Source organism: Centruroides sculpturatus, unplaced genomic scaffold, assembly GCF_000671375.1.
Source record: "Centruroides sculpturatus isolate CEXI.00-Female unplaced genomic scaffold, Cexi_2.0 scaffold1407, whole genome shotgun sequence".
NCBI lineage: Eukaryota > Metazoa > Arthropoda > Arachnida > Scorpiones > Buthidae > Centruroides > Centruroides sculpturatus.
In genome coordinates, this window is record NW_019386411.1 from 74,305 (window position 1) to 86,210 (window position 11,906).

At 39.7% G+C, this 11,906-nt stretch overlaps 2 protein-coding genes across 2 annotated transcripts in view; both read left to right on the forward strand.

The window, feature by feature from the left end:
- The first annotated feature begins 1,461 nt into the window (after window positions 1-1,461).
- On the forward strand, window positions 1,462-2,562 carry LOC111614873. The gene has a single exon (XM_023356239.1). It carries the CDS (start codon window positions 1,462-1,464, stop codon window positions 2,560-2,562), a length of 1,101 nt encoding a protein of 366 aa, XP_023212007.1.
- A 3,918-nt stretch (window positions 2,563-6,480) lies between these two features.
- LOC111614874 overlaps window positions 6,481-11,906 on the forward strand; it is a 13,173-nt gene continuing 7,747 nt past the window's right edge. The window contains exon 1 of the mRNA XM_023356240.1: window positions 6,481-7,118. Coding sequence (XP_023212008.1) covers window positions 6,481-7,118 — 638 coding nt within the window. The remainder of the gene's footprint in view (window positions 7,119-11,906) is intronic.

Genomic DNA, 11,906 nt, shown 5'->3' on the forward strand with positions numbered 1-11,906 from the left:
AAGAATACTAAATAATGCTGGAGTTGGAACTCAAAGGATTATAGACCCAAATTTGAGAAAAGGAGAGAAAGGCCAAAAGATAAAAAGTAGTGAGAAAGGTTAAATAGACCTTCTGTTATGCAAATATTGACCCTTAATTTTCCAACTTTCCTCACTACTTTTTATCCTTTGGCCTTTCTCTCCTTTTCTCAAATTTGGATCTCTAATCCTTTGAGTCACAACTTCAGCTTTATTTAGTATTCCTTCGTCATTCACACTTCTCCAAGTATTTGAAAATATTTCCTTTTCACTCAAAAATAAAATATGCATAAAAGTGTCACAAAGCTGTAATATGTATAAATTACAGCTTTGTGAAATTTTTTTTTGAGTTTATGCCATTAAAATAAATAAATAAATAATAAAATAATTTGTCGGTTTTGTTTACACGTTTATTGGGCCGCATTGGAACTTGCCTTGGACCACATGCGGCCCGCGGGCCGCGGGTTGGACACCCCTGCTCTAGAGGATGCCCACAAGGATCCGTTTGTGGACCTCTTTTATGGAACATTACTTTTGACGCTTTCCTGAGAAAAAACTTAAGATACATGAAATGCTTTGCATACGCAGATGACGTTATGTTATTGATTGGTGGCAGGTCAAGGGCAGAATTAGAAAATAAAGGTAACGAAATGCTACAGAATGTGTGCAACTGGGGTAGCAATCACAAACTATCTTTTAATCATATCAAAACTAAAGCTATNTTTGCATACGCAGATGACGTTATGTTATTGATTGGTGGCAGGTCAAGGGCAGAATTAGAAAATAAAGGTAACGAAATGCTACAGAATGTGTGCAACTGGGGTAGCAATCACAAACTATCTTTTAATCATATCAAAACTAAAGCTATTGTCTTCAATAAGCCCGGAAAGCAAAACTTATATTTAAGGCCACCATTATTAAAAATGAATAAAACACCATTCATGTAAACAAAACTCTGAAATATATCGGGGTTCTCCTAGATTTTAGACTAAGATGGGTAACCATATAAAATATATAACCGATTGGATTCGGCTGGTATTACATTCGTTCTCACAGGTTGCAAAGAGAGATTGAGGGCTTTCTTTCGGTGCTNTTGTCTTCAATAAGCCCGGAAAGCAAAACTTATATTTAAGGCCACCATTATTAAAAATGAATAATAACACCATTCATGTAAATAAAACTCTGAAATATCTCGGGGTCGTCCTAGATTTTAGACTAGGATGGGATAACCATATAAAATATATAACCGATCGGATTGGGCTGGTATTACATTCGTTCTCACAGGTTGCAAAGAGATATTGGGGGCTTTCTTCCGGTGCTATGAATATTATTTATGATGGTATCTATATACCAGTCGTTACATATGCATGCGGAACCTGGGGCTGGTCCACTAATAAAGTGCATATAAAGAGGAAATTAATCTCTTCTCAAAGACGTGCTCTAATGCTAATCACTAAAGCTTTTCGAACTACTAGTAACAAAAGCCTTCAAGTTATCGCCCAAAAACCCCCAATTGATATTATAATAAAACAAAGGCAAAAGTTACAACAAATCAAATGGGGCAATAGCATCAACATCATATCAGGTACCTTAACACCTATCGATGTGGAATGGCCTTTTCCCTTTAAAGACACAATAAATTATGGCATTCCAATAGATTGCAGTTATGATAATAATTATTCTATTAATGTTGATATATACACAGATGGTTCACGCATCAATGATAGTGTGGGTTGTAGTTTTGTGGCCTACTATAGTAACAATGAAATTTATCAGCAAAACATTCGACTGAATAACCGGTGTACTGTATTCCAAGCAGAGATGTATGCTATTAAAAGCGCCATAATGTGGTCTGAAAGTACTTTTGATCATGCTTACATCCATATTTTAACTGATTCATTGTCTGCATATAATATCATATATGGCAATAATTTGCATTACATGGCTGAGGAAATTAGAAATATGATCAGACTTTCTACCTCTAACTATGAGATTACTTGGGTCAAAGCTCATTGCGGCATCAAGGGTAATGAAAGGGCTGATACTTTAGCTAAACAGGCAGCTGAAAATAAGGCACTACCTATTAATTACAACAAACTCAGTTTACAAGCATTAAGACGCCTTTTATGGAATGACAGTATACAAACATGGCAAAATATTTGGAACATGAATTCCGATCATATCATGTACGAATTCATTCCTGACATCTACAATTTACTCAGCTTGAAATGGTACATCCCCAACTACTATACCACACAAATGTTCAGCGGGCATGGTAAATTTGCCAGCTACCTTTATAGGTTCACGAATAGGATTAATAATTACTGCACTATATGCTTAGTTGAAGATGGACCAAAACACTACCTCTATGACTGCGTAATGTTAGAGAAAGAAAGGCTCGAATTGAAACTGTTACTAGGTAAACACGGCATCTGTTGGCCCTGCAACTTATCGGATATTTGGAAAAATAGGGAAATATATTACGCTTTCTGTGAGTTAGCGAAGAAAACTAACTTCATAACATATCAAACCATACACAATTAATTTACCCTTTTGCTCTTGTTTTGGTTTCTTCTATCTTTATTATCTTAACGCTCAACATATTAGTATGTATTACAATATCGTAACAGATATTTCTTTCTGACTCTTGACTAGGTTTGTATACTTATAACAATTTATAATAATCATATTTGCCTGATGTAGCGAATATTATGTTTTCAGCTTAACTTTAATACACATATGGGTATTAATGCTATAATTTCGCATTAATCGTTCAAATGTAATCTTGTTAATGTAACTATAATAGTATTTATTGGGACACGTACTTATGTGATCACCTGTGGCACTGATGAAATTACATTCGTGCCTTTAACTGTCATTCAAGAATTGCCGTCTTTAATTTCCTACCTTACATAAATTTGTGAAGACGGTGCGAACGTGATGGTGTTGTTCAGTGAACTTACATTAGACGGAGATCTATAAACACTTTAGATAATTCCTCTGTGGACACTTTATTACGATAGATTCTCCTACCTGACTGAATTTATATGACAGACTGCTTATGGACACTGGGATACGACCCCCTCTGGATGCCTGGAAATTTGATGCTTGGAATACAGGTGCCTCCTGACCACTCGGATATAATATTTGTTGCATATAATATGCAATTTTACATTGGTCCTACTTGTTATTAGGAAAGTGCCTCCCTTTATTCACAGAAGTACTTTTAAATACTACATTGAACCTTCGTCAGCAATTTTTAGAGCATTTATATTGGTTCTCTAGAACTTTATAATGAGTATATAGATATGTATTTTTACTAGACACAGAATTCTTACAGTGTATTTAGTATGTTTTCAGATACAGGAGTCTGCTTTGCATCATCAAAATAGCCTCTCCAAGTGTATCACTGATGTTCTTACGCCGCTAAACTACTTTCAAGTTTTCTTATAGTGCTTCTTGTGTTAAGTGCTTCCTATGACAAGAGTAATTAAACACCTTTTCAGTGTTTCATAAAAGTTATTACAACTGCCTCTTCAAGTATTATTAAGCGAAGATAGGATTACCTTTAAAGTGTATCTTCTCAAGTAACATAGTTTTCTATATTGTCAAATGACCTCCATAATGTGCTCTCCTTGCTCAAGATAATCAAATATTTCTTCAAGTATTTCTTCAAGCTTCTATAAGATTTCTTCTAATATCTATAAAATGCTACAGTGTTTATTATTGTGTCTATTGTGTCTATTGTTGTTCATCTTGTGCAAAGAGTATTTACGTGTCAAGTTAATCATATATTAAGTGAAACTGACGGTCTCTTACAGTGCACCTAAGTGCTTCTACAAGAACTTCCATAAATATTTACAATCGTGCACCTAGTGTTTCTACAGTGCACCTAAAAGATTTTACAAGAACTACCACAAACATTCACAATTCGTGAATTGATACTCCTAGGTATGATTTATGGTGCCTCTGTGCTAAGTGCAGTTCGTGTTGTCTCCGAGGTTAATTGGTGCTTCTCTAAGAAGGGATATGAGCTTCCTTTCAAAGATAACAGTACTAAACTAGATGGAAGAGTGATGGAGTTACACTTATCTGTTAACTGTGTAATTAGTTAAACAGCTCACTACCGTGTGCTGAGGGTGCATGATGGTCCTTTGTGTCTCTAAAATATCAATATAAACTTAGATCTGATCATAGAACTGAACCTAGAATGCACCTGGACTCCTCATCGACTTTTGGCAAGCTTTTGTGTGAAGACTATGCCGCTATGACTTTCTGCATCTTCAGCGCTTCTGAACTCAAGCTGCTACATACTGTCCAACTTTTATTTTATTATTTCTTTTACTTATCATTTATCATTTTCTTTTGTTACCACTATATAATTACAATTTGTTTAATGTATATATAATCCTATACTCACAATATATTCAAATTTTATTACTGTGATCATACAAACAATTATTAGTTTTCTGATTTATGTTTTCTCATATATAAATATTTTGTAGCTCAATACAATCTGTAACACTATTGATTTGTTGTTTCCTCATTTTCTGGTGATGCTCACTGCAGTACCAGAACATGTATAAAATTATACCATAATAAACAATAATTGATTGATTGATTGATTGATTGCCTACCACAACGCAACAAAAATTAATACAGCAAGGCAATCCGCCCCATGGTGGAACAGGGACCTGACTGTTCAGAGGAGGAATCTAAGAAAATCAAGGAATAAGTTCAGACGTGAAACGGACCAGGACAGGTGAGAGGCACTATGGCAGGACTATTTAACGCTCTTCTGAAAGTACAAAACTTCACTTTGCAAAGCCCGTACGGACTCCTGGAGGGAGTTCTGCACGGGCCTGGGGCAGAGTAAGCCCTGGTTCACCCCGTACTACATCGCTAGGGGCAAGGTGAAAAACTGCAAGATTCCCAACAACTCCGAATCCAACATCAATAACCCAAGTACTTTGATAGAGGACACATACCACCGTATTCTCAATGACCTTCTCCCTGAAGACGACCCATCAACTGATGATAGTGCTCACACAAAAATCCGGGAAGATAGTCACATAAGTCCAAAAACCAACAAGGACAGCCAGTTTACAAACCAAGAGCTAGCAGCAGAGTTCAAAAAACTCAAAATTCGGAAGGCTCCTGGCCCAGACACCATTACTCCAAAGATGACGAAGATGGCCTTTGAAGCCATCCCATCAACCTTCTGTGTAATTTACAACAAGTGCCTACAAATGGCGCTCTTCCCGGATATCTGGAAGATTGTGTCAATTAAACTAATCCCAAAAAACAGGAACCCATCTGACTCCTCTGACTACCGCCCCATCTCTCTTCTCCCTGTGCTGGGGAAGGTATTGGATGGTCTCATGGTAAATAGGTTAATTTACCACTATGAGCACAACAACCTATTAAACAGCAACCAACATGGCTTTAGGAGAGGGAGGAGCATGACAACAGCATTAGACACTATTGTCAACTATATATCAGAAGCCAAAAGTAAAGGCGAGCACACCATGGTAGTATCTATAGACTTCAAGGGGGCCTTTGACCACGCATGGTGGCCCGCCATCCTTACTAGCATAAAGGAATCAGGCTGTCCAGAAAACATCTTCGCTTTAGTTAAAGATTACCTGAGAAATAGGAAGATCACTGTTATCAACAACAACCAGACACATCTGCAGAAAACCATTAACAGAGGCTGCCCCCAGGGGTCTAGGTCTGGCCCATTCCTTTGGAACATTATGTATAACAGCCTCTTAAATCTAAGATCTACCTTCCCAGGGGACAACAACTGTAGCATCCAGGGCTACGCAGATGACACCATCTTGGCGCTTTCACACAGGAACCAAGAGGGCCTGCAGGCCAGGGCCAACGACATCTTACGTGTCATTTCCCAATGGTGCCACAGAATGAAGCTTTTAATCAACTATGACAAGAGCAGCTGCGTGGTCTTCCCGAGGTCCACCCCCCTACAGAAACGACCCATAATCAAGATGGATGGGAAACGAATCAAGAACAGCGATCGGCTCAAGTATCTGGGGGTGATACTAGACAATAGGCTTACCTGGAAGCATCAGGCCCACTACGTGTATGAGAAGGCGGTCACGGTCATGCACTCCCTGGCTTCCATCGCTAGGAACCACTGGGGTTATGGCAGTGTGGCTCGTCGGCTCATGTACGTCTCCGTTATCGAGCCAATCCTGACCTACGGGTCAGAAGTCTGGGGGGGCCGCTATCACTAAAGTTCACATCAAGAGGAAACTCCTCTCGGCTCAGAGGCTCGCCCTTATACCCATCACAAAAGCCTACAAGACTGCGCCAACAGATGCACTCTTAGCAACTGCCAATCTGATTCCAATCGACCTAATTATCAGGGTAAAGTTTTGGGTCTACCAGCAGAACAAACTTGCAAAACAGACTACTACAACCCAAGACTACAACAAAGCAATGGGAAATTTGGTGGATAGCACAGTATTAAACAATATATCAAACCACCTCAACAGGTACAAGCTAGACTACAATTACCAACAAGCAATGTACCATCCCAGGATCACACTTGATGAGTACTTCTCCATGGAAGGCCCCATGGCCCCAACGAACTTCAGTATTTACACCGACGGATCAAGATCCGTAAATGGTGTAGGCTGCGCTTTCGTCGTCATGAACAAGAACAAGAACATCTACCAGGCCAGCCACAAGCTGGCTAATCACTGCACGGCCAACCAGGCAGAGTCCCTGGCAATATACAGGGCCCTCCAGTGGATTCACAAAAACAATGCCAGCTATAAGTTCAGTAACATAACTATCTACAGTGACAGCTGTGTGGCTTTGCTACAACTGAAGAACCTCAATATCAAGCACAACCTTGTTCATAAAAGCGTCAGTCTCCTTCTCACCCTAAAAGAAAACATCACAATAAACTTTTCCTGGGTCCGTGGCCACTCCGGGGTCTCTGGGAACGAGAGAGCCGACCTGCTGGCCCGCACCGCTCACACCCGTTGCCACAACTATTCCTACGACCTAACACCGCCCATCTGGATGAAAAATGTCATCAGGGACCACACATGGAAAATCTGGCAAAATAGGTGGGATACAAGCCTCACGGGTAGGACTACCTACAGCTTTATCCCGAACGTCCGGAATAGGAACAGCTACAAACATTTTGTCACGACCTAGTGTTACACAGCTCATCACCGGCCATGGGAACTTCCGTAGCTATCTGGAAAGATTCCTGCATAAGACTGACGGAAGGTGCCCATGTGACCTCAACGAGAAAGAAGACTCCGCTCACGTCATATGGAACTGTGCAACTTACAGTACAGAAAGAAGGCACCTAATCAACACTGTACTGGATAACAATGACTAATGGCCTTGCAAAAGCCACGACTTGATCGAGAACGCCAAATACTACAAGGCACTAAAGAAATTTGCTACGGACATTAAAATGCTGGACTGAGTCCCGGTATGTAAAGGGTTAATTAATCTACAAAACCTCCTACTGAAGCTGTACCTTTGTATGTGCCATATTGTTCATGTAATCGTGTACTTGAAACTCGCCTTATTATCTCTGTTCATAGCATAAACATAATAGTATCCTGTATCAGTAAAATCCTGTACTATATCTTTACGGTTAACTATTGTCGCGCCACATACCCAATGTAACTGCCTCTTATTGTATCATTATTGTTAATGTATTATGTATTTTTTGCTTATTATTAATAAATGCGATGCAGGGCGCCCATAAATTCCTAACTCTCTCTACACTATCCTATCTCACTTTCCTTCACCTTCGCCTTACCTCTTCACATACATCTGTCACTCTTCTTTCCTTTTCTGGTTTCGGGGCTATACCTCTGAGTGCGGCCCGTCACCACCCCTCACTGTCGGGTCAATGACGGTCGTCCGCGAAATATTCGCATGCTTCTTGAGATGCGAAAACATTTGTAAACAGACCAGTACTTAATCAACGCCACAAATGCCTTACGGATCGGCACTGCTGCGGCCCTCTTTTTCTCCGTCCCCGACAATTTCGACGGCATCCTCTTTGTATAGTTCGATCTGTTCAACATACTTATTCATAAAATTATAATACATCTCCAACTTTGTGAATAACTTTAAAAAAATACAAAGAAAAAGAAGAAAAATGCATACCGATCGTTGCTTTTTGATACTCGACACTATACAATCTAGAATATTACATTAAAAAGCAATTATAAACCATTATAGATCCCATCGATAGTGTAAACGACTCCGATGAGATCATAAATGACATCCACAAAATAAACATACAGAAAGATCGCGTACAGTAATTACTTTCGATGTAAGAATAAACAGCGTAATACAAGTCGAGCAAACACTTTATCGTCGTACGACGTTTGCATATAACAGAAATTAGGCCGACGTTTATAATGTTATCTGTAGACAAACAGACGGTGTCTGTATGCGATCGAACTAACTAAACCGAAAGCTGTATTGATAGTCTACGTTACATGTAGAAAAATATTCCGTACTTGCGCTTACCTCAGCTGGCATCTGTTTGTTTTCTTCCTCCAGTTCGAGCACCAACTGTTGGCAGGCAACTAACTGGCTCCGCATCAATTCCACACAAGCAAGATCATGGCCGCCCAGCTGTCGGGCGATGTACCTATGGCGGAACGAAACAACAGGGTTAGCATATTGTGTTTGCGAAAACGCAAATCGCCTAGAAATGCTCGAAACCCGTTTCGACCGAACGTCTTCCTGCATTTCTTTCGACCAGCGATGTAAAAAACTACCTGTTCGGTTACCACAGCGTATCGAATGACGTACACTTACGACAGACGCGTGCCAAAACATATACAGAAAAGAGGAAAAACACAAATTCGGCTTATTATTGTTCACGCTTGACATTTACGTGTAAACTGTATTTCGGTTATGCACCTGTATCTTATCTTTAACGACAAAAAACTGTAAAAAACCTTACATGAGAGGGTCGGCCAGCCGCTCCGGTTCCGCACACAGCCAGCAGTGCTGTAAAGAAAGGAAACAAAAAGACAACTTAAACTCAACTAAACGGGTAATTACGTACTGAAATAACAAAAACAAAAAGAACCAAACCTGCGGTTACGGCGTCCCAAACGCCCGACTCCTCCAGTTAGCAAAAGAACGCTGTGATGATAGCACGTCTTCGCATTTCCTTAGAACGTGAATAAAAGCGATACGCATTTCGATTATTACTTACGAAAATGTCATCGAATACATTTCGGTTGTACAGAGAGAAACAGTTCGAAATTAATTTCATACAGAAAAATGCTTAAGCTACTTACCGGGTTCAATGCCATGTCCACTTTGATGACTAGCACTGTTGCGTGTGTTGGCCACCACGTGCACGTCAGGGCAACACTTATGCAAATGTCATGCGATAGTAAAAGTAAAAAAAAAAAAAATATCATCATCGTACTATAAAATTTCATGTGATTTAACGGCGTGTTATTACCAGTACTGTAACATTACTTTTAACAACAATAATTGTAAATTTCCATTTAATGTACATAAAAAAATTTTTTTAAAAAACGCTTTGCATTTCTTCGGACGAAACGGAAACCTTTCGTCCATAGAATAAACGCTTAAAAAGTATCCTTTGCCGCAGCCGCCGGCTTCCACCGGCCCTAACAAACAGTTGGTCCACGTTTGTTGCGCCATGCCGCCGGAGTGTCGGCGGCCGTGGTCTCGGAATTCTACTCATTCGGCGTTAAACAGAAGACAATTCTGTCATTCAGGACCGCCCGGCAGACGTGTTCGTGTGTCGAAACGCATACGCGTCGACATCGTCCAGCCGGAAGTTTAGCCGCGCCAAACTGAAATTTGTGCTGCTATTGGCAACGTTGGCATCTGAATTTCTCCTTTAGCGCTCGGCGCCAAATTCCGTCTTTGTAAACAAATTAATCTACCGTACCAACGAAAAGCATACGTGCACTATTTATGTTTACAATTCCCGGAGGTACTTTGTTTTATCGCAAAATCCCCCGAATTGTCAGATGGGCGCCATTATGTGCAAAGCGGCAGTTTTACAAGTATCCTGTATGTGCGCATGTATCCTGCTTAGGATAGGGTCCGCGGTCCCGTGCGCAACCGCTAGATCGCATGGAAACGCACCAAACGTAGTCACGAGACATAACCCTATCCAACACTGTCATCTCCCGTAATAATAAAATTTGTTTATTACTTAAATGTATTTAAATCATCGCAATTTCTTAAATAATTATTTTAATGATATTATTATTATTATTTTTAATAAATAGTGGGTTATACTCGGTTTACACCGGTAGCTGTGTACTATACCGAACCAAAGTCAAGGCATAGCAACCAAAACAAAACTAAAATTAAATATGTGTGTGTGTCTGTATTCAGGAATTTCCTAACAATGTGGCATGTATTCAATATAGTGGCCTTCTGTAGTGTGATGTATGTATTTCTACTCAATTGTAATGTTCCCACACTTTTGTGTAGTGTGTGTGGTATCACACCTGTACAGGAGAGAACGACAGGTACAATAAGCACCCTATCCATCCTCCACAGATGCCTTATTTCCTGGGCGAGTTCTGTGTACTTGCTAATTTTTTCAGTGCATGTGTTTTGTACATTGTGAGTGTTTGGAATGGCTATGTCTATAATGTATGTGATTTTATTGTGTTTGTCAATGAGTGTGATGTCTAGTCTGTTGTGATAAATTGTTTTATCTGTGATTATGGCTCTGTCATAGTACATTTTGTGCGTGTAGTTTTCCAATACTGTCTGTGGAGTATACTAGTAGTATGGTTCGTGAATGTCTACCAAGTTGTGTTTCTTTGCAAGCTCTTGGTGTATTATATTTGCTACTTGATTATGTCTGTGTAAGTAATCTGTCTGTGCCAAGAGCTTGCAACCAGAAGTGATGTGTTGTATAGTTTCTGGCATGATGTGACATTTTCTGCATGTGTCGTTTGCGAGTGTTGTATCTTTGAGTATGTGTTTTCTGTAGTTTTTAGTATTTATAACCTGATCCTGTATGGCAATCATGAATCCTTCCGTCTTCCCAAAGAGGCATCCCCGATCTAACTAGCTGTTTGACGCAGTTTTGTCAACAAAATCCTGGGCCAGGTCGTAAGGATGCCTGCCATGGAGAGCCTATTGAGCCCACGGTTGCTTAATGTTGTCTATGCTTTTTATATGTTGTGTCATGTCTGTATGTTGTGAGTGTAAGTTTAATGGTGTGTTATTTAAATCTGCTAGAGTTACTGCTTTATGTAATGTGATGTTTCTTGTTTCTTGTAGAAAAACTCTCCAGTGACTGTATTTGTTTGTAGTGAAGGTTAACTATGTCAATCAGGCCACATCCGCCATCTTTACGTGGAAGGGTTAATCTTTCTGTGGCAAATTTAAAATGATGTTGTTTATGCTTAGTAAGTGTTGTTCTTGTTTTCCTTTGGAGTTGCTCGAGATCTGTGTGAGTCCAATGTATAACTCCAATAAAGTATGTGAGTACTGGGATGACATATGTGTTTATTGCTTTAACTGTGTTTATTATTATTATTATTATTATTGTGTTGGGTTCAGTGGGTAATACTCGGTTAAACCAGTGGCTGTGTACTATGCCGGACCAGAGTCAAGGCATAGCAACCAAGACAAAACTATAATTAAATAAGTGTGTCAGTGTCAGTATTCAGGAATTTCCTAACAATGCGGCATGTATTCAATATAGTGGCCTTCTGTAGTGTGATGTATGTATTTCTATTCAATTGTAATGTTCCCAGGCTTTTCTGTAGTGTGTGTGGTATCACACCTGTACAGGAGAGAACAACAGGTACAATAAGCACCCTTTCCATCCTCCACAGATGCCTTACTTCCTGGGCGAG

Excerpts from the sequence above, each read along its gene's own strand:
- LOC111614873 (XM_023356239.1), top strand. The coding sequence starts at position 1,462 with ATGCTAATCACTAAAGCTTTTCGAACTACTAGTAACAAAAGCCTTCAA.